Here is a 26,705-nt window from a genome sequence, read left to right as displayed (position 1 = left end):
CACAATTATCCTCCTCTTAGATAGAATTCACCTTTCATAGAGTTATTCGTTATGGCACACTCAGTATGCCTGTATCCTCTGTCAGTGACATAATCATGTATGCTGAGGATTATGTCTGAGACCAATTGTCAGCATTGGCAACTCTAAAAGTGTTCTAAATCAGTCAGAAGAAACCTTCCAAATTAGATAGACTACAGACTGAAGAAAAAAAGTATACAGAAATTAAATAAGTGAATGGAATTTCAAGATTAGTCAAAGCTCAGCAATTTCTTGATTCAGTCAATGAGCTAATTTGTGGCAGGTTTCTCTATCCCAAATGTGTCATTAACCAAAATATACTGTCGTCAGGCATCACCACACTGGGAGGGATTTAGAATCTGGCAACCATGTAGTAACGTGTGTCTAAATATTCTATCTGGCAACCAAGGTTTTAAGATGTGTTTATCAACAAATATCTAATGTCGCCTGAGTGCGACAGTCCAGCGTTTCTCAAGCATGTTCTTGCACAAAAAGTTTGGCTTCGTCATCCGGTCTCATTTGCCACAACTCATATGACATGTGTTATTATCAGCTTTGACATTACCAATGAGGACGACACGGCAGAAATTTCACCGAAGCATATACCAGCAAACAGACTGTTTTCACTCTGCCTTTGTTTTCCATTTCTACGTTGAATTGGTTCTTCTATGGCTTATTCTGTAAAGCACTAAGATTTATAAAGATGAGTGTAACTTGCTTCATTGATGTTCATTCATCATAGTAACCAGGGGTGTCTGCTGTCAAATCACTTTCAGAGGATCAAAGCTGTATAGTAGGAGTAATCATAAGAACAACAATCATAGCATTACGTCTGCACCATTTGAAATGTTCTTCTTTTGTTTTCCCAAACAAGAAAGAAACAGAAATAAATGATTAACACTCCTTTTTTATGTGTACATTCCTTTACAAAAGTATACAGTCCCTAAGAATGAGACACTGAGGTATAGACTGGGCTTTGACAGACTGAACCCAATGCCCGCTGGGACACGAAGGTCAGAGGTCAGGCGATGATGACATGTCCGTTGCCCTCCCCAGTTCCGTCTGTTAGAGTGAGAATAGACAGAGAGGCCTGTGTCGCTCGCTTTGCGTTCCCGCGCTGACTTACAGCATCAGGCAGTGGTTGTTCTTGGAGACGGTGACACAGGAGAAGGTTGCGGGTTGGTGTGTCCGGGGGTGTAAAGAGCACACGGCTCAGTTTGGACCTTAGAGCATGGGCCAGATGAGATGCTGGTGCTTTAGCAGGCTAGGGTATGGTACTGCTAGAGATTATACTAACCTGCTGAAGCATTTAGGTTGGGTGGAAAATGAGAGTGACAATGGCTACTAGGGACATGAGCACCACAGTGGTGATGGTGGGGAAATAGTATATCACGGTTTCAGCATTGATTTATTTTCTTCTCTGTCTTTTCCACCTTCCTAGCTGCATGCCTTGTTACATGTAATACCTAATCCTGTGAATTCCTATTCTTATTCCACAGTGTAGATCTAGTGTTTAGGTGCATGTTGGGCAGTAGAACATTGGTGTCCTTCTGCCTCATGTCTTTAAAAGGGGCTGTGAGGAATACCGACAGAACACACATCTGTCCAGTAAGAAGCACCTCAAGGGTCATAAACCCACTCTGAACGCAAAGGAGAGCTGACGCTGCATGGTATTAATCATAATGGCTCTCTGACAGGTTCTACCTGAAGCTGGGTTAAGCTTCAACACAAAAGACAAAAGGGATGCTCCACAATGAGAATATAAAGACAGCTACACATCTTTCACCTGCATATATTTCTACCAAATTCCCTCCCACCACAAAACAGAGATCATTCTATGATGATATGGGTACATTGGGAAAAATTATTCCTGCTCTGTACAGTTTTGAATTAAATAACTTCCTGTGTTTTGAATGGTGTTTGCCGGGGAGGTTGGCTGAGCGGACAGGAAAAGGATACGGCGAAGGCGCTGGGTCTTGACATGTGACAGTGAGAGGGAAAATGTAATGGAGTGAGAGAGAGCTTCTTGGTGTCAGGGAGCGGGTGGAAGCTGCACCCCCAGCAGCTCGTAGGCGAAGATGTTCCAGAAGATGGCGAAGAGAAGGAAGGTGATGAAGGAGAAGAGGATGACCCACCAGGAGCACTGCTTCTGCAGGCTCTCCTCGTAGCTGCGCAGGATGAGCAGGCCCATGCTGATGCCCACCACCGCTCCCGCCAGGTGGGCCATGAAGCTGGGCTGGGGCCCCGAGGAGGGCAAGGGCGGGGAGAAGCGCAGCCACACAGCACGGCCCACCTCCGAACTCACTGCAATGGAAGAAGTCATCAATATGAGTGGAAATGTGGGATTTGGCAGATAGAGTTTTGAGTAGAGTCCAAGACTAGGGCTTTGCTAAGGCTAAGGCTATGTTTAAAGAGATGGGCTGGCTAAGGATACACTAGACTGAGGTATGGGGAAGTCCAACGCGGGACAGACGGACGGGACATATTGCACACTGATGAAAGTCGTAGTGAATTGGGAAAAGTCACTGCCATACAGCATAAGTCATATCCTCTGAACGAAATACTACATATCCAATCTGCAACCTGAGGGCCACTCACTCCTCCCCATTGCACTTGAAGCAATACCTCAACTCATTTTACAAGGCCCACTCAAGTTATAACGCAAGCATTTCGCTATACCCACAATAACACCTGCAAAACACGTAAATGTGACCAATACAATTTGATTTGAAAATAGTGTAGATATTGAATGGCTATATGGATATAGTAGGAAACTTACTGCACACCAGTGCCAGAATCATGCGGAGGAGCTTGTATGGACACCGCATACCGGCCCAGTTCTGCAAAACAGAGAGACGAGCGGCAAGTCAAACACAAGCAGTCAGCTCCAAAGACCTGTACATTTACAGCTTACACAGTGAGTACCTCCACCATCTCTGCATTCTGTAGGGGACGTGTGTGAACCGCAGCGATCAGACATCCACTTCCAAACAGGTAGGATGAGGACAGGCCTACTAGACAGAGACATGATTATACACCTGGCTGGTCTCCAATCGGTGGATCCACCTTGCTGCCCGTTCTATTAATCAGGGTTAAGATAGCTTTACGGAGGGTGAGAACGGCCCAATAAAACACCCTGTGTTCCTCCTGGGATAATACAAAAGGTTTCTGCCTCAGAATAACATGTTTATTACCCAGGATGAAGGATTGCACCAATCTCGTCCCTCTTCATATCCTCTAGGTCCTGGGAGACCCGGGAGGAAGCAGTAGTGTTTTGCTCCCTTGCAGAGGAAGCCAGGCAGGCAAAGCCGAGTGCCACGCAAGATTAAAGATCCTGAAGAAAGTCAATAAAGTGCAGGCCTATACACACAACTCAGCCTATTCGTCTATGCGACGGCAGGGCCTCATGAAAGTGCAGTAATAGCACAAATAAATGACAAGTGTCAAGAGTATGGGGGAGGTCAACCAAGCAGCATGAATAAGGAAGGGAGAAGGGGGGCACTCACATGATAGAGACGCTCACTTTCCCTTATTTTTTTCCTTGCTGAAGTTTGTTTTACATGCTCTCAATGGAGAGAAGTGCATCCTCCATTTTGCCTATCAATACTAAGCTCAGGGATCTAAATGAAGCTGTACCTCCATTGAGACAAGGGGATAATGGGGTGCTTTTGTACAGTATTCTAAAAACTGAGTACTTTTCTTTGGAATTTCTACATCAAGACGATGTTAGTGTAGCACATGGGGATGTGTGAAACCTACTCCTCGACATTAAGTGTCCCCGCTTGCATTGCCTCATTAGCTAGCTTTTGAGGTGGTGCACTTGGCTAAGACGCTTGAGGAGGGCAGTCACAGGTTTTTAAGGCAGAGGTCACGTGTTCATGCTAGTGCCAGGTATGCGCCGAATCGAGAGGAACTGGTACATCTTTTACATTAGCTCCGAAAAGAAATGTCTGTTTTCAAAAGGTCTTCATTCTTATGAGCAAGTGCTAATCTCATTTCATCCTATTTATTTTCTTTAGCTTGTTGCTCAATAAAAATAAAATATCTACACTAGTGAAATCATAGCGTTGTACATTTTCTTATGTTTTGTGGTGGAAAACTGAGCGGGTCGAGCATAAAACGTCAACCCTGTTACCATTGATGGAAAGAAATGTTTTAACAATAAAATAAAAATGTGTGAAGCTTGCATTTAATTGCCCCTCCCCGTTGAACACAACAGGCTTCCATTCCCCCTGTCACGAGGGGAGTTATGGATGATTTAAGATGACGTTTTAAACCCTGTTACAGGCAACCCTGTTACTTTATTTGGCACTTAATAGGCACTTACTATAGTCATTTCTTTATTTATTTAACCTCGCGAGATGGGAAAACATGTTTTTTATTTTAAATAAATCTTCTTAGGGCTAGGCCCCTTTTTTCTCAATTTGCGTCTGAATGACGTGCCCGAAGTAAACTGCCTGTTGCTCAGGCCCTGAAGAATAATTATGCATATAATTGGTACCATTGGAAAGAAAACACTTTGACGTTTGTAGTAATGTTAAAATAATGTAGGAGAATATAACACAATAGATATAGTAGGAGAAAATCCAAAGAAACACCACCACTCACTTTAACCTTGGATGAGTATATGACACTTAAGTTTTCAATAAATTATAAGATCAACATACAGTACATAAAAGGTTAATTGGGTCTCTAGTTACCCGCGGGAGGACAAATTAAAGTGTTAATTCAACCAGGATAGGTGCAGATTTCTTGTTCAGTCTGAACTTTAATGTAGAGATGAAGAGGCATTTGGCCGATTTAACATAAATCATTTTGATGGCCTTGACAGCAGTGAGACAAAAACTCTGTTCAATCGTCTCATCCAAATAACTGACGATAAAAGCTTTTGGACAGATAGATGAGATCTACTGGAGTAAAAACACTTCCGCCCCCTGAGACGCAAAGAAGAAAAAACAAACCCGGGGGCCAGGCGTAATAAACAACAGACGCTTCGTTTTCTGGGAGTAGGGGTCAAAGTTTAAACTCTTTACTCTGGGGCTGCTGATGCATTTTGAGTTCGACTTTTGCTGGCATCTCTTTTGCTTGTAGTGTAGGCCTTATCTACTAAGAGTGATTCATCAGATCTTACACAGCCCTGAGTCTTCTGACAGAATGTGCTGAGACATCGCACATCCAGACACACTGATGCTGACGCAAGCACGCACACACACACACACACACACACACACACACACACACACACACACACACACACACACACACACACACACACACACACACACACACACACACACACACACACACACACACACACACACAGACAGTGTGATCGCACATTTTATGTTTTCTGTTGCGGAGACATTTGGCAGACCAGGCACCTAGGGAGTATTGAGGAACAGATTGACATAGCCTTTAATATTCCCATATGCATAGAGTTTGGCACTTATAAATAGAGAGGTGTTAAGAATATATTACAAAGGAAAACAACGAATAACAGATCAAGGGTGGAATCAAAACAGCATTTCAAGTTAAGTCAATAGCCCAAATGCAGAGAGTTCCTTTCTGAGCTAAGCTATGATCATGGGAGTTCTGGAATATTCCATGGCTCTTATCCAAAAAAGTGCTTGTTAGCCGGTTATAAAAAGTCCTTATCACATCATATTGATAGGGACCCACTCTCTGTGTGTGCTCTCCGGCATGGAATCCTTGCTAAAGCGCATCGCTCCCATTGTACATCCCACTCACACTTGCAGAGCTTGATGAGGGCAAGCACAAGAGTCTATCTAAACACAAAACAGAAGGATGTTGTGTGGAGGAGAACTCTCTTAACGGGATTTCTCTGATATTTTGGTCTCCATTGATACTGTTATCAAGTGTGACAATGAAGGCGATGATGACGGCAGTTACCATGACGACGTTGGCCAGATGCGCCGAGCACAGAGCGTAGACACCCCCGGAGCCCCCCACCACTGGAGCACGCATGTCTGTGATGGACACAGTCAGGGAACCTGGGGAGAGAGAAATGGTGAGAGAGAAAGAGGGGGAGAGGAGAGAGAGAGAGAGAGAGAGAGAGAGAGAGAGAGAGAGAGAGAGAGAGAGAGAGAAGAGAGAGACAGAAGGAGAGCAATTTTCAGAAATAGAGCGCAATGTTCAGAAAGAGAGTGAAAAATATAGAGGAAAATGTTGGGAGATGGAGGAAAAAGAGAGAGGTTAGGTTACTCATCATCACCATAGCAATTTCAGTCACCTTCCTCCCAGCATCCCCCTGAACTCAAAAGAACACATCCTTGTGTGTCTGTCGTCAGTTGACCTCGACTTGCCCTCTTCATATCTATACACCCGCATACTGTTTTTCTCTTCTGTGCTGGTGTGCACATGGTTTACACATGGTTTACACTATAGCTGCCAAGCACCACCACCAGGCTCATAAAACAAAACAGTCACGTTAAACAAAAAATACCATAGTCAAATGTTATCTTATATACTGTACTTAGACACATATTAAATTGGACAGCTACAAAGACCATAATCTACACATACCACAAGGAGACCATAATAGGAGGGTTTATCTATGACGTACTCTTGCTACGATACTATAATGTCCTCTTGATCCCATGTAGATTATACTGAAGCATTGGCTTCTGATACACTACATGATCAAAAGTATATGGACACCTGCTCGTCGAACATCTCTTTCGAAAATCATAGGCATTAATATGGAGTTGGTCCCCCTCTTTGCTGCCATAACAGCCTCCACTCTTCTGGGAAGGCTTTCTACTAGATGTTGGAACATTGCTCCGGGGACTTGCTTCCATTCAGCCACAAGAGCATTAGTGAGGTCGGCAGTGATGTTGACGATTAGGCCTGGCTCGCAGTCGGTCTTACAATTCATCCCAAAGGTGTTCGATTAGGTCAGGGCTCTGTGCAGACAAACTATTTCTGCATGGACCTCGCTTTGTGCACGGGGGCATTGTCATGCTGAAACAGGAAAGTTTACACTAACTGTTACCACAAAGTTTAGCGTTAAGATGTTTTTTTTAAAACAATATTTAATCCATTTTGAATTCAGGCTGTAACACAACAAAAAAGGGCTTCTGGACATCAGAACAGCTGTCACTAACCCGGTTTGGATGAGGACTTCTACTTCAATGAGTCGGAGGTGAAAGACCACTATCCCAGACCAGATCCAAATCCTCGACACCAGCGTGTGGGACATCTGATGAGACTGTGTCGGAGAGTGGATAAGCCGCGTCTACTCTTTGTTCTTTTGGCGAACGTGCAATCACTGGAGAATAAACTGGAAGAGCTCCGTTCGAGGCTATCCTATCGACGTGATCTGAAGAACTGTAATATCCGATGTTTCTCCGAGTCGTGGCTGAACAAGGACATGGAAAATATAAATCTAGATGGTTTTTCTATACATAGGCAGAACAGAACAGCAGCTTTGTGTAAGCTCAGGGGAGGGGGTGTGTGTCTCTTTGTTAACAACAGCTGGTGCGCAAAATCTAATATTGAGGAAGTCTCAAGGTTCTGATTGCCTGAGTAAGATTACCTCATGATAAGTTGTAGACCATACTATTTACCAAGAGCTGTCTATTTATTACCACGAACCGATGCTGGCACTAAGGCCGCACTCAATGAGCTGTATGTGCCATAAGCAAACAAGAAAATGCTCACCCAGAGACGACGCTCCTAGTGACCGGTGATTTTAATGCAGTAAAACTGAAATCTGTGTTACCTCATTTCTACAAGGATGTCACCTATGCAACTAGAGGTGAAAAAAACACTAGATCACCTTTACTCCTCACACAGAGATGCATACAAAGCTCTCCTTCACCTTCCATTTGGCAAATCATGACCATAACTCTATCCTCCTGATTCTTGCTTACAAGCAAAAACTCAAACAGGAAGTACCAGTATCAATACGGAAGAGGTCAGATGAAGCGCATACTTAGTTACACGACTGTTTCGCTAGCACAGACTGGAATTTGATCTAAGATTCATCTGATGGCTTGGAGGAGTTTAACTCATCAGTCATCATCTTCATTAATAAGTGCATTGACGATATCTTCCCCACAGTGACCATACATACATATCCCAACCAGAAGTCATGGATTTACAGGCAACATCCGCACTGAGCTAAAAGCTAGAGCTGTCACTTTGAAGGAGTGGGACACTAATCCAGGCGCTTATTAGAAATCCTACTCTGATGAACCATCAACCAGGCAAAGTGTCAATACAGGACCAAGATCGAAACCTACAAGTGTCTTCACTGACATTTTCAACCTCTCCCTGACCCAGCTTGTTAAAACCACATGTCACAAGCAGACCACCATAGTCCCTGTGCTCAAGAATGCCAAGGTAACCTGTCTATAGGATTTACGACCTGAAGCACTCACATCTGTAGCCATTGTTAGGTTTTAATTATCAGAGTAAAAAACTCACCCGGACACTATGAAAGCTCAACCACGTTTATTCTTCCATGAGGATCAATACAGCTGCACAGGACAAAAACATTTTCACACAAGCACTGGTATTTAACCCTTCCTCCTAGGCTGAGTCTCCTCCTACACATCGGTATAAACATTGTATATTTTACTGCTAGGCAGGACACGAAGTGATATGGGCCATAAACTGTTCTTCCTCCCTTAATATGACCTGACCTGACCTCGACCCCCCTTCAACACTAATCCATCAATACCTGCCACATGTGATCTCTTCTCTGCACTCAGTCTTTCAATAGGATCCCTGATATAATGTAAACGTTATACATTACCCTCTCTCCCTCAGTGACATGAATAAGTATATTTCCTATTCTCAGAACCCAACACCATGAAAAGATTTCAAAGGCTGGTCGTGGCTCACATCAACACCATCATCCCAGACACCCTGGACCCACTCCAATTCGCATACCGCCCCACAGATTATACAATCTCTATTGCACTCCACACTGCTCTTTCCCACCTGGACAACAGGAACACCTACATGATAATTCTGTTCATTGACTACAGCTCAGAGTTCAACACCATAGTGCCCTCCAATCTCATCACTAAACTAAGGAATCTGGGATTAAACACTTCCCTCTACAACTGGATCCTGGACTACCTGACGGGCCGCCCCCAGGTTGTGAGAGTAGGCAACAACCCCTCAGGTGTGCGTGCTTTGTCCCCTTCTGTACTCCCTGTTCACCCACAACTGTGTGGCTACGCACGACTCCAACAACATCATTACTTTTGCTGACGACATGACTGTGGTGGGCCTGATCACCGACGACGATGAGACAGTCTACAGGGAGGAGGTCAGAGACCTGGAAGTGTGGTGCCAGGACAACAACCTCCCCCTCAACGTCAGCAAGACAAAGGAGCTGAGGGCCGAGCACGCCCCCATTTACAGGACTGTAGTGGAGACGGTTGAGAGTTTCAAGTTCCTCGGTGTCCACATCACTAAGGACCTATCATGGCGCAAACACACCAACACAGTCATGAAGAGGGCACAACAGCGCCTCTTCCCACTCATGAGGCTGAAAAGATTTTCCATGGGCCCTCAGATCCTCAAAAAGTTCTACAGCTGCAACGCGAAGAGCATCTTGACTGGCTGCATCAACGCTTCGAATGGCAACTGCTTGGCATCTGACTGCAAAGCGCTACAAAGGGTAGTCCGTACGGCCCAGTACATCACTGGGGCCGAGCTCCCTACAATCCAGGCGGTGTCAGAGGAAGGCCTTAAAAATGGTCAAAGGCTCCAGCCACCCAAGTCATAGACTGTTCTCTCTGCTACCGCACGGCAAGCGGTACTGGAGCGCCAAGTCTGGGACCAAAAGGCTCCTGAACAGCTTCTACCCCCAAGCCATAAGAATGCTGAACAGTTAATCACATGGCTACCCCATTTTTCCCCCACTGGCATTCTTGCACTGGCTCTATGCACAATCACTGGACTCACACACACACATACTACAATGACACTCCAACACACACATACACATACGCATACACACACACTACATACACAAAACACACACACACACATGCATATTGACACCACAGACACAGACACACACACACACACACACACACACACACACACACACACACACACACACACACACACACACACACACACACACACACACACACACACACACACACACACACACACACACACACACACACACACACACACAAACAGACACATTTTCACACTCTTCACATATGCTGCTGCTACTCTATTGATTAGCTATCCTGATTGCCCAGTTACTTTTACCCCTACCTACATGTACATGTAACCTCAACTACCTCAACTACTTCGCACCCCTGAACATTAAATGGCATATATTATTATTATTATTATGAACATTAACTCGGTACCGGTACTCCTTATATATAGCCTCGTTATTTCGTTTTTATTGTTACAGTTTTTTTTTGTTGCCTTATTTGCTACATGTTCATACTTTGACTTTGCATTGTTGGGAAAGGGCTCATAAGTAATCATTTCACTGTAAAGTCTACACCCAATTGTACTCGGCGCATGTGACAAATACAATTTTATTCAAATTTTATTTGTGACTATCTGGTCCTGTATACATAAGAACAGTCTAGTTAGAAATCTGCATAGCTTGGCTATGGGCCAATTCCCCCGGTCGCGGACGGTTACGACAGAGCCTGGGAGTCTCTGATGGCACAGCTGGCGCCACCCGGGAGGCGGGGTATCACTATATCTATACGTAATTATATGGGTAGCAGGTACTGTCTAGTTGTGTAGGCGCACATTGTCAAAGCATTTACAGCATGAAAATTGATAAAACCTCTCCCCATCAAATTATTGTCTGGAATTTCAAAGTTAAACTTGGTTTTGTGGTAAATGTGTTCTTTAAACTGTGCAATCTATACAGATATCACAATCATACTACAACATGTCACAGCGTGTCCTCACTGTTGTTCTACTGGACCCGCCAAAGTGAAGTAAGACAGAATTTTAAGCAGTTAATCACAGTGGCAGTTGTTCACAAGGACACCGTCAGCCTTCACTAATTATTGAAATGAGCAGAAATGAAAAAGGGTTGATAAAATAAAATTGTGCGGGCATTCATCTATAATGCCTATTCCATTCATATTCTGTGTGTGTGTGTGTGTGTGTGTGTGTGTGTGTGTGTGTGTGTGTGTGTGTGTGTGTGTGTGTGTGTGTGTGTGTGTGTGTGTGTGTGTGTGTGTGTGTGTGTGTGTGTGTGTGTGTGTGTGTGTGTGTGTGTGTGTGTGTGCGTGTGCCTGTGCCTGTGCCTGTATGTGTGTGGCTCCTTAAAGAGTGCCCTGTCAGCCTGTGGTGGCGGTGGTGATCATCATCAGATGACAGATGGAAATCGGAGTGCGTTCCCTGAGTCCTTTATCCCCCCGACACTCACAGTTCTATTTTACATGGATTTCTGGAGGATTCGACGCTTGATGAAGTGAGTGCAGCAGCTGAAGACTTGTAAAGATCCATATTGCCCCATTTTTTTTTGTGGTTCCAAGAAATTGCAATTACATACCGAGTGCTCTCTGATCTCTTCAAAGTCGCGGGGGAGAAAATGGAATTGGAGCAACTTTCACACAGGCTCCTCTCAGATGTGTTCCTCGATTCCTCAAAAAATATTAATTCAATATGGTTCAATTATTACTTCAATACAGCATTTATTTTCCAGTTAAGACTAACTGTAAGTGAAGCTTTCATGTACATTTGAACGGCAAAGGTGAATTCACAGTACACATGCAAGAGTAACTCATGATACTCATACTAGGAATGTGTTTCCTTCAGAACACAGCACAGAGATGTAATGTCGTTGGCAGGCTGTCATAACAACACTGCACTGTTTTAGCAGTAGTGCGGCGAGCTGCCACATCGCTACGGCGACATCCTATTCAGCAGCCAGCGGCCCAGGGCCACATGACACTAGTCGCTGGCGGGACGCCACATCTGTAGTAAAGTGGGGGGGGAGCAGGGAGGGAGGGGGCCCAAAGACCCCCGGCCTGAAAGGGAAGCGAAGGAGTCCGTGGGGAGGACAGCAGTCTTTCACACAGCTCCCTCTTCCTGCTAGCACAGCGCTGGTTAAAGGGCTTTGGATGTGGATATTAACCAGGGCCTGTCATCTGGGCTCTCCTGTTCACGGGGAGTTGGAGATTTAGGGATATCTCACTCATCGGGAGCCCAGACGTGAGGTCTCAGATTATTTCTGTGTGTTGTTGGCAGTTTACAGTTCATGCGCAGATGCATTTACTGTGCTGATTTTCTAAGCATCATCAAGTTCACCCCCCGGTCTTTGTGTGTGTGTGTGTGTGTGTGTGTGTGTGTGTGTGTGTGTGTGTGTGTGTGTGTGTGTGTGTGTGTGTGTGTGTGTGTGTGTGTGTGTGTGTGTGTGTATACAGTATGTGCGCACAATATGTTTACAGTATGACTCATCTTGTAATGCATAGAATGCATTTTTACACTATATACACTATACATTTACAGTGACTATGTGATGATGATCCTCTTTTGTGGGCGAATTCGACTGACTCTGGTTTTGCCTGTCAAACTAAACCAAGCAGATTGGCAGTGACATTAGTAGATGATGCCCTTAAGCAATGGCTAACCATGACCAAGGGACAACTGATCCAAGACCAGAGCTGAGTGCCTAAGGGAGTCACTCCAGTGGCTCAACTGGCAGCTACAGAACAGAAAATCATGCAATAACTTAAGAATCCTTCAACAAAAAAACAAAACAAGGGAATCTGGCTGCCTATACACCCACCTCCGTGCTTTCAGAGCAAACATGCTTAGTGTTTTCAAAAGGATAGTTTTTGTAGAGTATTTCAACAACACAGCAGGGTTAAACAGTTGTAGGTGGAACAGGTTAAAGTATGGTTGTAGCGTTACACATTTTAGGTGATTTTGGACAGATAAGAGCTTAACCAAAACATGTGGGATTTGTCAACCTATTTTATTATATGACCCAAACTATATGGAGCACTAAGGACACCAATTGACTAATTGGCCCAGGGCATTAACATGCATTGAGCAGCATTTCCTGATTGGCCAGTCGATCAGTGAATCAGAAAGGGACGCTGCAAGGACAATGAGTGGTGATTTATTCATGTGATTCACACACTCCATGATTCACATTCTCCTTTTAATCCTTCACTGAGAAAGGAAGGAAATAAAACATTTAGTCAGTTAACTCGCCATCGCCAGAGCTCTCGATTCACGGAAAGGCGATGACCGTGTCTGATATCTGATCCCACATAGTTTGCTATTACCCAGACTGAACTGCATACACGGACAGCTTGATTTTCTAAAAAATGTTTCTTGGTAATCATCATTGATGTGTGTCTATAATCAATACCAAACAGTTGAAATGTACTGCACTCCACTTTGCCTCAGCCTTAAACCCGAACTCAGGTGCTTGAGAATTCTTCCTTTCAAAGCTCTTTTCAATAGAGGCTATTTCTATCCTCTGAGAGGATTGTTTAGTCGAAGTTCCGGTTGCTCAGTTTGTACACGCTCGCCTCAGACAGACACATCTGCTATGTATTAAATCTCCCGGCCCTGCAAGTGAGATGTGCTGCAGTCAGCACTCTCCCACTTGAAAGGCTGCCTCGCCTGGCTAATAAACTGAGGAAATGCCTGATCAGATTTATTTACCAAGCAGAAATGGAGGGAGAGCAAGAGAAAGGGGGTGAGAGAGAGAGGATGGAAGAGAGAGAAAGAGAGAGAGATAGAGAGAGAGAGAGAGAGAGAGAGAGAAGAGAGAGAGAGCAGAGAGAGTGCATGGGGGCAGGAAACTTAACCAAAGGCGGGCGTGTGTTTTCTCGAGGGGTGGGGGTTTACCTGGAGTAGGAGTGACCACTGTGAAACTGGCATCCTTTAACGAGACAGAGATGAATTAGTGTGCTGTTTGCAGTGCTGCAGAGAACAAGGTTGAGAGAAGAGGCAGCCACGGTAAACCTGGCTCGGAAATTGTAACCATGACAATCTAAAATCAACACAAGTTTACTGCAATGGGGAAGGAATATTCACAAGTGGTGCACATGACAGGGCTGCCACCGAGCTTAGGTCAGAAGGTCAACACATTGTTCTGTTACACTGGGATAAGCACACATAGGATCATCTTTGCAAGGAAACAAACACAGCCTTTATCTTAAACCTAACCGTAGCCTTGAACCTTATACAGCACAGATCTATAAAGTGGTGCACTTTTGTTCCTTGGTCAAATAGATTTCTGATGGGGTGGTAACTGCAGTCATTACACAACAAGAGCCACACGCAACAGGATGAGGCGAGGCCAAGGGGACCCTACTGCCTGGTCTTGATAATGAGTGGCGGACAGGAGTGGGCAAGAGGAGGGTGGATGGGGTGGCATAACTGGAGGCTAGCCATCTTTCACATGCGCTTTTGTCTACTCTATTTGATGTGGTCATAACGCCAAAGGTAATTTACTTGACGGGAGTCCATTTTCAAGTCCCAATAGAATTGCAATGGTCCTGTCAATCTGGGAAAGTTTGTTTAAAATATGGAGGTATACCTGGGATAGAGATAAACGCTCCCTCTCCCCGCCAGCCCTTCTCTGGTCCTTCGTGGGCACGGAAAGACAAGGGGAATATCCTCATCCTCCTCTCTGTGGCTTTTCTCCAAGGGGAGCCAAACAATCTACAATCAGTCCCCATCCAGTCTGCCACCACAATCCATCTCCCTGGCTTGGTGTAGAGTCAGAGGACAGAGGAAGAATAGTCAAATGTGAAGTAATAAAGAAGACTGAGGCCTTTTACTCATCATCGCCAGTAATACCAGGTCAAATGAGTCATTGTGGACATCCAGTCACAACAAACCACCAGAGTCCCCATATCAAGTTCCAAGTTTGGTTTCTGTCATACTGTATACACATGATGCACATGGAGTACATTGTGTTAGCAGGTTCAACTAACAATGCAACATAGTCAAGTAAGTGTCTGAAGAATAATAACAATACAAACTCATTAATAAAAATAGGATCAAATGTAGCTCAAATATAACACAAGAAGGCGCTCAGACGAAGTAGGATATTTACATGTGCCGGGGAGTTGTGAAATATGTTGTGTAGTAATAATAAATAGTCATTGTGTAGTAATAATAAATAGTCATTGTGTAGTAATAATAAATAGTCATTGTGTAGTAATAATAAATAGTCCTTGTGTAGTAATAATAAATAGTCATTGTGTAGTAATAATAAATAGTCATTGTGTAGTAATAATAAATAGTCATTGTGTAGTAATAATAAATAGTCATTGTGTAGTAATAATAAATAGTCATTGTGTAGTAATAATAAATAGTCATTGTGTAGTAATAATAAATAGTCATTGTGTAGTAATAATACATAGTCATTGTGTAGTAATAATAAATAGGAGTCCAGTAGAAGCAGTCATGGAGTCGATGTGTGGGGTGGATGTGTGTGAGCGGGAGTGTATCTGCGTGTGGTTTTGAGCTTGTGTGAGCGTGTGTGTCAGTGAGTGCATGTTTGGTCATATTAGCCAGACAGAGACAACATTTAAGCTCGATATGCAAACAACACAACAGCCCAGTCTAAACATGGAGTTCCACATAATCAGAGGGTTCCTTAAACGCTACTCTATAAAAACAAAAACAGCAATAACAACATGAGTGCGATGCGAGAGCAGCGCTTCAAATCATCCCACAGAGAGATATAAAATGCAGAACATTTGCGCTGTGCTAAAACACCCGGTCCAAAGACAGCTTGCCCTTGGTCTCCTCGGAGATTGGGTTAATTCTATCACAGGCAGCGTTCTACCCGGTCCAAGTTTGTCAGGCTGGGAAAAATATGATAATATTTATGTTTCCCGGAAGCACAGGGGGCATCGAGAAAAATCAATAGTCTCCAGCAGTCACATCCTCAGAGCTGCTGAGAGAAGAGACCATTCAACACAGCACCGGGTGCCAGAGGCCAGATATAATCACATCTCACCTCTGGGTGTGGTGTGCACGTGTGTTTGTGTGTTTCTGAGAGATTGAGAGAGATAGAAAGAGGGGCGGGTGGGGGGCATAAGCAAATGAGAGTGTAAGTGTGGTGTATACTATGGCGTTTGCTTGTACTGTTTGTGTCTCTGGGGGTGTGTGAATGCCTGTGCTGATAATTATGAGTGGCTACTGGTATGTGTTTGAAAACACTGTTTTAAAAAATGGTTCCAAAAAGGTTATTCGGTTGTCCCCATGGGAGAAGGGTTCTACCTGGAACCAAAAAGGGTTCTTCAAAGGGTTCTCCTACGGGGACAGCCGAAGAATCCTTTTAGGTTATAGATAGCTCCTTTTTTCCTGAGAGTGTAGATTCTGGTCACAACCAATGTCGTTCTCAGTCACGGCTACTTTTCAGCAAACAGACACAACAAATGACCTTGGGAGAAAATGATTCCAATGGTTTTTTAAAGATTGCCAAGAAAACATCCATGAAATACAGTCCTGTGCTTTGCTCAAGGTTATGGAGCCACTGTTCAGTGTCCAATGGAAACAAACAGAATGTAACTGGACTAGACTGAACAACCCACAGAAATAGAATATAAAGTAATTATTTGGGACAACCACAACACTTCAGAAACAATTCTGGCACAAAATGGCCACCGTGCATCACCCAGGAGGGTGTTGCTGCATTACAACCAAGCATGAGATGGGCGTCTCCCTCACACTTCCAGGATCATCGGATGAGGTTGAACAACTTGCACTACACTAAAGCCATCCGTTATCATTGGTATCATTACCAGTGAGTCCGCAGGGGGAAGACTGGGAGAGGAAGTGAGCCTGGATGGTGCCACATTGTTTGGTGGGGTTGATGGTGAGAAGGGCCCCATGGAGAAGGGCGGGGGATTACCATAATCACACCGGCAGCCAATGAACCAACCAGCCACCCACTGCACCGCGCCAAGGTCACCCTGCCTGCTTCCTGGATGTAGATTCACACTACCCTGCCACCGGGAGACTACATCGAGGGGCTCACAGCCACAGAACTACACACAAGGCCAGGGGCTTAATGCAGCACCAGGGTTTATAAAAAAAATACAGGTTAAACAGAGCTCAGTACAGGCTATACTACTAATGTACTGTGTAGTGTAGAACACCCTTCATAAATTCCCAGAACCAAACGTATAATAAAGCAAGTGACTCAACTAGCAGAAGCAAAGCCATATTGACAACTACATAAGCCAAAAGAGTGTCTCCTCTCTCTCAAATCAGACCACAGTGAATATTAAATATCCTTCCACCTGGAGTCAGAGCCTCAGTGTCAGGGTGTCCGAGTCACGCCCTGAGTCACCTCTCCCTGGCACCCGAGGTGATTTATCTAGCCTTGTGTTCTCTGCACCCTCTTCTCTCCTCCCCTCTACTCTTCCACTGTGCTCTCGTTCTCCCTTTCCCTCTTTCTAAAGGCTTGGCTTAAAGTTTTCCCACATTGGGCCTCAGAAAAGGGAAAATAACTGTCTGATCGGAATCCTCTGTAACACGACAGCCATACCAGGTATCCACAACAACACTCATACAAATCAACTTCCTGGGAAGAGATTAAAGAGGGCCAAGATTCTAACATTGTATTCTGATAAAACAATTATTTCAAATACAAAGGATAGCTAATCCATCTCATATCATGGCGCATCGAATTCCTATGCCTTAAATTTCCCCTTTGGGAAATACAATGTGGACTCCTTAATACCGATTTAATGTGTATCCATGACATGATGGAACTATGAGACAAAATTGACAATGACTTGTCAACCCACACGGGTCCCTTGCAAAGAAATGTGAATATTTTCAACAAAAAAAATACAAGGCGGTTTGTGGAAATATCATAGCAATTTCTACAAAACTGAAGAACAGAGAAAACAAAAAAATGGATTCAGTCCCATCTCAGGTTTTTACCACAATGACAACTGGATGCCCAACAGAATGCTCCTGAATCAAACTCATTAAGAGAGAACTCAATGATGGATTGAAACCATTATTCGAATTGAGAATCAGCATTACTGCAAAGCCATGTCGTTGTTTGAATGAATATTTTGATATCGGAGCAACAGTATGGATTTTTCCACATACACTACATGACCAAAAGTATATGGACACCTGTTTGTCGAACAACTCATTCCAAAATCATGGACATTACTATGGCGTTGCCCCCCTTTGCTGCTATAACAGCCTCCACTCTTCTGGGAAGGCATCCACTAGATGTTGGAACATTGCTTCGGGGACTTCAGCCACAAGTATCTACTGTCTTCTCTGGGATGTCGATGTCACATCTACTCCCGGTCCCCCACTCCAGAGCTCGACGTCGCTGGTCTACTAACCACCGGTCCTGGCAACCCATCATTATGCACACCTGGCAACCATCATTACGCACATCTGCACCCCATCATGAGGCACACCTGGACTCCATCACTCCCTGATGACTTCCCCTTTATCTAGCACTCCGTTGCATCACCCATTAGGTAGTATTGTTTCCTGTTTTCATGTTCATGGTTCTGTATTCACTCTGGTCGTTCCTATTGAACTCACTGACTGCACCTGCGTCTCTGTTACAGTCAAAATCAATTCAGGATGATTTGATAGCTTCCATTGCAAGTGAGATTAAAAGAGGTTGGCGGAGCACATTTTCTCACATGGCAAATGGATGAATCCCAGACATCAGCTTGTAGCTCGCAGTTCTTAGTTAGTGTCTGTTATGTGGACGATCAGGGCTTTATTCTGGAACATTTATTTGGCTACTTTGAATGCGCAGTCTATGTTTTACTTTGTGAAGTCTGAGATGTCTGAGTTTAACTTCATGGAGAAACGTGTTGCCCAAACCTATGATGGTGCTGCTCTAATGGAATGGATCTGCTATTTATATTTACAGTCCCCTCCCGTTCCCCGATTAAGAAGGGATGTCCACTCCACTACGTGTCAACTCTCTCCTGATATGACCTGACCTTCCTCTCCAAGCACTGTAAGAAACCCTGTCAATGTTCTCTCATTACTTTATGTCGAGTCAATCATATACACTAACACAATCACATTATTACACATACACATCAATGTGTTTTTAATCCTGGCTTGGACAAACTCATTCTTAGCTTTTTTTTGTCTAACTGTGTTGTGTTCTTGCATTTTGACTTCACCAGTCAAATCCTGTCCTGCCCTCAGTGGAAGTGTGGCGCTGTTCTCCAGCACCATCCAACCACGATGAGCCTGTCCTGCACTGAAGTCAAGTCTCTGAACAGCTCCACTCATGCCTCATACCCCCATTCAGTCACTGCTGTGATAACTTCCCAACACTGTAAGTAGGCCTCTCATTCTCGTTCCCCATCATATTTTACTCTAAATGTCTTTGTTAAGTGTTTAAGGTTATAAAATAATTTGCCATGAACGATTTTGAAACGGGCTTTGACGTCTCCGTGCGGTCTGCGCCTATACCGTGGGTCTCCCATCCTCCTAAATTGTTCAGGTCACCAGCCGCTACTGGTCCCTATGGGCCTACAAAGTCCACTGCTTTTTGGTCAACACCACACACTAATGCACACACACTAATGAAAGTATAAGCGTATTTACACTTGGAAATACAAGGCTTTGTGCAGTGACCTTCTATTACAATAATTAATTAATTAGGCTATGTTATGGTGGATACTGAAAACAGGCTCGCAGTGCAGCTTTCATGGATTAGCAAGGCTTCATCATCCTCCACATAATTTAATGAAGAACTGATGGTATATTTACTCAAAAGAGAAACCTGAAAATAACTATAGATTGGACATGTTTACTGTGTATAATCGACTTCCTTTAACTTGTGTACCGCGCGCACACACACACACACACACACACACACACACACACACACACACACACACACACACACACACACACACACACACACACACACACACACACACACACACACACACACACACACACACACACACACACACACACACACACACACACACACTACCTGCTGAAGGTCTGTGAGGATGTAATCACAGAGCACGACTAAACCCTGTGAGGTCTACTGCTCTCCAAGAAAAACAAACACATTCTGACACGATTGAACTCATAAGCAAGACAAAACATGAATATAAACATGAGGCTACAAACTGAGTTCCAGTAATCTGTATTCCTGGGAAACTTTTATATCATTCACAAACAATCAAAGAGAGGAGATTTCTGGGAAAAAACAGAGACTTGAATGCAAAGAAGACTCAAAAGATAGACATATTGGAATAACCCATGGAAAGCACAGAAGTAAATGTACTGTTACGATCGCCTACGGTTTAATGGGGGCTGTTGCTCGGCCCAAACTCAAACTTCATATCACAGAAAATGTATTCCAACAGCATGAAGCTTTAAGGCTATATCGTGTCTGCCATAAGCCGCACTAAAACTCCAGACGGAGCGTGAGCACCCCCCTTTCCATGTTTGATGTCTACCTTATTTTCATGGAAATGTCAGCCGAAGGCAAGAGGGCTCGGGGCTCCGTGTCTTTATTACCCTCCCCCAGTGCATAGAGCTGCGGCGGTTGGCCCCATTGACCCCAGTCCCCAGTCAATCCTCGCTCTCTCACAACTCCCCTGTTCTGTTAGTACGTGTACCTCTCATCATTAGCCCCCCTTATAACCCTACCTGAACCTGTGATTTTGAGCCCCGGCTGAGCCTATGAACCCCAAACTCCCCGGGCACTGCTCCACCTGCTTCAAAAAAGGTCTGGCACTGCTTTTACTCCTCCTTCTTGTTTTGACTGCATCTCAAATCCCAGAATCTCGTCTGCTCTTATGCCAATATCAGGTAGACGAAGCCTGCATTACTCAGCTTCTCTCATTCGCTTTCTCTCTCTCTTTCTACCTCTCTGCGATTCTGTCATCATAATTATATATTTTTTTAAATCAAAGCTCCAATAATTCATAAGCATGTACTGTGTGTGTGTGTGTGTGCGTGTGTGTGTGTGTGTGTGTGTGTGTGTGCGTGCGTCATTTTCAGGGAGTACAAGGAGTTGAACGACGTTTAGTCAAGCTTACAGATGTAGGATCTTAATTTTACCACACTGTTGCTGGAGAACTTTACTGCAATGCAGGAAATATAAAACATGCAGTGTATTTGAGGTTTAAAAAAGGCTTCTGAAGTTTAGAATTTTCACTTTGAAATTACAGACTTTGATTTTCTCTTACAAAAAATATCAACCCCTACAAAAATATCTATTAGTTATAACCCACATAATAATTAATATTTCCTGTTGATGGATTATTTTGCTGCTGTAGCAAACTGGCTCAAATTAAGATCCTACATCTGTACGCTAGGAGGAAAACTGGGGTAGTGAAATAATTTGTTTTTAGTAGACAATTGAGAAACAGTCCGTGAAATTATACAGGTCTAGCAAAATTAATGAATATCGCGAAATTGGAATTAGGTTTATGAAGTCAGAAAACAAAATAATGCAGAATGTAGATGAAAAAGAGCTATGGAAACAATAGTTTTGCGCGTCAGAGTCGATACGATTTCTGCAGTAGTGGGGGTGGGATATGGCAACGGAAACCACATCATCAGAATCAAAGTGGATTCATAGGCCTCAATCTCCACACTGCCAAAGAGGAGGACGGAAATAAAGGAAGTTTGTTGTAAACAGTCCTTCAAGTAAGTCAGCTCCTGCTCTGAACAAAAGTGGTTCAAGTATACAGTTACGTGACCTGGACTCAAAGAGGCTATGTAACTGAACAAAGATTAAAACCCAACATGAAACAATTTCAACAATTTTACTGAGTTACAGTTCATATAAGGAAATCAGTCCATTTAAATAAATTCATTAGGCCCTAATCTTTGGATTTCACATGTCTGGGCAGGGACATAGGCTCACCCACTTGGGAGTCAGGCCCACCCATTGAGGAGCCAGGCCATGCAAATCAGATTTTTTTTTTTCCCAGAAAAGAGCTTTGTAGTAGACAGAAATACTCCTCAGTTTCATCAGCTGTCCAGGTGGCTGGTCTCAGACAATCCCGCAGGTAAAGAAGACGGATTTGGAGGTCCTGGGCTGCCGTGGTTACACGTGGTCTGCGGTTGTGAGGCCGGTTAGACGTGCTGCCAAATTCTCTAAAACGACGTTGGAAGCGGCTTGTGGTAGAGAAATGAACATTTAGTTCTGGTGGACATTCCTGTAGTCAGCATGCCAAATGCACGCTCCCTCAAATTGAGACATCTGTAGCATTGTGTTGTGTGACAAAACTGCACATTTTAGAGTGTCTTTTCATTATCCCCAGCACAAGGTGCACCTGTGTAATGATCATGCTGTTTAATCACCTTTTTAATATACCACACCTGTCAGATGGATGGATTATCTTGGCAAAGGAGAAATACTCACTAACATAGATGTGCACAACATTTGAGGGAATTTTTTTGTGCGTATGGAACATTTCTGGGATCTTTTTTTTTCAGCTCATGAAACAAGGGACCAACACTTTACATGTTACGTTTTATGTTTTTGTTCAGTATATGTGACTCATTTCAGGAAACTAGGCATATGTTGCACATCCCTACTTCACAGGAGAGGCATTTGAACGTAAAAACATTTTTTTTAATCAAAATGCGTTTTTGGCAGAAATGCCTTCTGGAACATGTGAACTTTCATGTGCCTTAAGTTAATAACAAACTTGTATGCCATCTGTAAATACGAATTAAATTGTTAAATTACGAGCCTAGTTGGTTTAGCCACAGAAAAAGACAGGAAACTTCCCACTAGCCATGATTAGCTGAGATGATGAATGGGCTGGACATGCCGAGAGATTAATTCAGATTGGTCTGCCATGGAGCATGCTTCTGTCTAACATGAGCTGCTTGGTATGTGTAGGTAGCTAATCCTTCTAACGCTGCTTTTTTGAAAGATATACCGAAGAACTGCTCTCTGCAGGACCCCATTTTGAAATCAGTGGAATGTCCGGTGAAAGCAGAGTATGACAGCTAAGGAGATGGAGAGAATCCAACCACCATGCTTGACCGTTGGTATGAGGTTCTCATGCCACGGCACCTCAGTACCTCCAGGCTCTGATCAGGCCCTACACCCAAACAAGGGCACTGCGTTCATCCACCTCTGGCCTGCTCGCCTCCCTACCACTGAGGAAGTACAGTTCCCGCTCAGCCCAGTCAAAACTGTTCGCTGCTCTGGCCCCCCAATGGTGGAACAAACTCCCTCACGACGCCAGGACAGCGGAGTCAATCACCACCTTCCGGAGACACCTGAAACCCCACCTCTTCAAGGAATACCTAGGATAGGGTAAGTAGCCATGATTGGCTAATGATAATCCTTCTCACCCCCTTCTTGGTCTCCCCCCCTAACAAGATTTAGATGCAAGGTGGCTGTTCCACTGGTTGTCATAAGGTGTATGCACCCCATTTGTAAGTCGCTCTGGATAAGAGCGTCTGCTAAATGACTTAAATGTAAATGTAATTATGCCTGGCGAAAACCAAACACTGCATTCCCCATTAAGAATCTTCCACCATCGTTTAAGCATGATGGTGGTAGTGTGGTGGGTTGGGGATGCTTTGCTGCCTCAGGACCTGGATGACTTGCCTTAATAGACGGAACCATAAATTCTCCTCTGTATCAGATAATTCTACAGGAGAATATCAGGCCATCCGTCTGTGAGCTGAAGCTGAAGTACAACTGGGTCATGCAGCAAGACAATGTTCAAAAACACACAATCAAGTCTACATAAAATGGCTAAAAAACAACAAATTTGAAGTTTTGGAATGGGCTAGTCAAAGTCCAGACTTAATCCCAAGTGAAATGTTGTGGCAGGACTTGAAACGAGTAGTTCATGGAAAACCCACAAAAGTTGCTTGTGAAGATAAAGCAGTTCTGCATGCAAGGAATGATCAACAACTACAGGAAGCATTTAGTTGCTGTCATTGCAGATAAAGGTGGCACAACCAGTTATTGAGTATAAGGGGCAATTCACTTTTTCATGGAGGCATTGGGTGTTGCATAACTTTGTCCATGAAATAAATTAAATAAGTACGTAATTATGTGTTATTTGTTCACTCAGGTTCCATTTATCTAATATTAGGTTTTGGTTGAAGATCATTCTCTAATAAAAGTAGAGAAAATTGTAAAGGGGCAAATACTTTTTCACAGCACTGTAGCTAGCTAACACGCTAGAAACAAAACAAAACATTGCCTGGTTTGCTAGATTGACATATACTATATTAATTTTTAAACAGATGGGTTCGTTGGTGTTAAAATACACCAGTTATGCGATGTTGGACCACCAGGCTGCTAATGTCACGCAGCCTGTCATTTTTGTGTTTATACTTATTCATAAAGACAACGACAAGTTCGATGACAGACATGTGGATAGACGTAGTAAAAACCAGCCTTTAGTCTTGAAATCTTTGGTTGTTTAGTACACTACCGTACTCCCTCTGTTTAGCACATGGCCTCACGTGAATCCTTAAAGAGACAGGTGGAGCTAAGGCTTAAGAGCGTGTGAACGATGCTGAATGGGTGTAGACAAAGAAGAGCTCTCCAGTAGGGACACCAAAACATTCAAGGGCCATTTTCTCAAATGTGGGGTTACAAGTTGATCAACTTTCAAAGCAGAATTACTTTCCCATTAGTCCTCAACTGCAGTGTATGATATACAATGTTCAATGAGTCTCTACTTTTATCCAATGTAGAAAACACCAATACAAGTTTTGCTACATAAGACCGAATCGAGCCGGTCGGTCTCATATATCAAAAGGATCAAACAGACCACGACAGTATGTCATCTTTGAAGTGCACATACTAAAACACTTATACAAGCCACTGTGTTGGATGAGAACAGTAGTGCACACTTACCCTTTATGGCTAACTTATCAGCCACGGGGAACAGACTAATACACAAAGGGACCACAACATCACACCAACAAAAAACTAAAACACCAAAGTACCAAAATAGGGTACTATCCGCAGCGATGGCTAACACAGCGATGGCTAACACATTAACCCACGATAGTATCACATCAACCAATGATGCTAACACAGTGACACTCACCTGCCACTACACCAGCCATGTAGAGCAGACTGATGCGTAGGATGCCATGGACCATCTCCAAGGGAACACCGATCATCAGCTGGAGAAGAGCGTTGAACCCCAGCTGTTCCAACCTAAGAGACACAGTGAACAGTGGACACTGTGGACACTGGTCTCAATGACAAAGGAATAATGCATAGTGTTTTAAATCAGCTCCTTTGGTCTAGACACTTCATCAAAGGTATCTACAGATGTCATCTATCACCGTCTATCCATCAACCCCGTCTATTATCTGTCAATGCAGTATCAATTATGCTTTGTGTGTGTGTGTGTCTGTGTGTGTGTGTCTGTGTGTGTGTGTGAGTGGGGTGGTTTCTTACCCAACGTGCATGAACATGTAGCTGAAGAAGCGCCACACCTGGAGGCGGTGTCTGGGGTGGTACACCAGGGAGCTCTTCATGAAGTCTGGCTGGTATGTCTGCAGTACCCACTTATTCAGCATGATGCCATAGCACATGAACACAACGATCTGACGGGAGAGGCGACACACGCTCTAGGTTCACACCCACATCTCTTCATTCAGACACTCATTTATATCACATAGTACAGAGTTCTGTTATGAGAGCCAATTGGGATTCAGCTAATAAATGCCCTGGATGTTGTCTTTTCATTTTTTTGTTGCCTTGCGTTGGTTGAAGACTTCAATTGGCACCGACAGGCGATGCACATAGAGAGAGAGACACACACAGCTGGTCCGATTCCATTAGCTCCTTTTCATAGATCAATTAATCATCATTTCAATGAATTTAAATGAACGGGAAATAGTCTTTATCGAAAGCCAAATTTTCATTACAGACCGTTCCCTGCCATTGTGAAGCATTTACGAGCACTTACAGTACTTGGCTTTCTTCAGGATGACAGTGAGTTCGAAGAGGAAGTGCTGTGGCTTCGTTGAGTAGCAGCAGGCTTTATAGCATTGCCTATTCAAGTCATGGCCACCCGGGCTAAAGTGGTCTGGTGGTTTTCTTTTTTTTCCCGTCACTAAATTGTTCCATTAATATCACGAAACTGGCCAGAGAATATTCCACTGGCTTGGTTGCCCAGTTCGACATCAGTTGCTGATATGAATCCAAGAATCCGAACATGAAAGCCAATTTGACAGTGTTGCCTTCGAGGTCTGGCATTGAATATACGCACCCTTAACCACTGTTTACCAAAGCGTGGGTCAGTGTCCAGACTGCCCAGTGCCCATTATTGGGTCACATCCATTTCCTCATTCCTCAAGATAAAGATCTTTTATGCCAGAAACATTGTACTGCTTATTTTAAAGGGCATAAGTCAATACTAACATCTTCGGGTGGGTCCCAACGCAATAAGGTCTTAACAATGAGCAGCTCAGTCATTTTAGACCTCTCACCTGGATGATGGTAATGATGGCCATGAAGACAGGAGGGGGACACAAGCTGTTCTGGTGGAAGTACCAGCGCCGGTCTGTCTCGCAGGGCAGGATCTCATAGGCCACGTAGCGCACAAAGCGCTTGTACACGCCCAGGCCCGTCTCGTCCAATAGGATCTCCCGCTGCAGTGTGCGGCGGCCATTGGCGATGGCTCGTCGGAAACTGCTGGAACGCTTGCTGCTCATCTGAGGAGGGTGGAAGATAAAGAGAGAAGTTAGAATTT

At 43.9% G+C, this 26,705-nt stretch overlaps 1 protein-coding gene across 3 annotated transcripts in view; it reads right to left on the bottom strand.

Moving 5' to 3' along the window:
* Window positions 1–905: 905 nt before the first annotated feature.
* rhbdl1 (rhomboid, veinlet-like 1 (Drosophila)) overlaps window positions 906–26,705 on the bottom strand; it is a 47,784-nt gene continuing 21,984 nt past the window's right edge. For 2 of the 3 annotated variants that reach the window (XM_052488723.1, XM_052488726.1), the window contains 6 exons: window positions 26,443–26,667; window positions 25,406–25,554; window positions 25,047–25,159; window positions 5,929–6,029; window positions 2,798–2,858; window positions 906–2,322 (listed from right to left, as the gene is read on the bottom strand). In XM_052488723.1, the coding sequence (XP_052344683.1) occupies window positions 2,051–2,322; window positions 2,798–2,858; window positions 5,929–6,029; window positions 25,047–25,159; window positions 25,406–25,554; window positions 26,443–26,667 (921 nt within the window). In that variant the 3' untranslated portion in view covers window positions 906–2,050. The remainder of the gene's footprint in view (window positions 2,323–2,797; window positions 2,859–5,928; window positions 6,030–25,046; window positions 25,160–25,405; window positions 25,555–26,442; window positions 26,668–26,705) is intronic. The other variant, XR_008087673.1, reaches the window with a different exon arrangement.

This window comes from Oncorhynchus keta, chromosome 3 (genome assembly GCF_023373465.1).
Source record: "Oncorhynchus keta strain PuntledgeMale-10-30-2019 chromosome 3, Oket_V2, whole genome shotgun sequence".
Lineage (NCBI taxonomy): Eukaryota > Metazoa > Chordata > Actinopteri > Salmoniformes > Salmonidae > Oncorhynchus > Oncorhynchus keta.
This window is presented reverse-complemented; position numbering and strand designations above follow the sequence as displayed.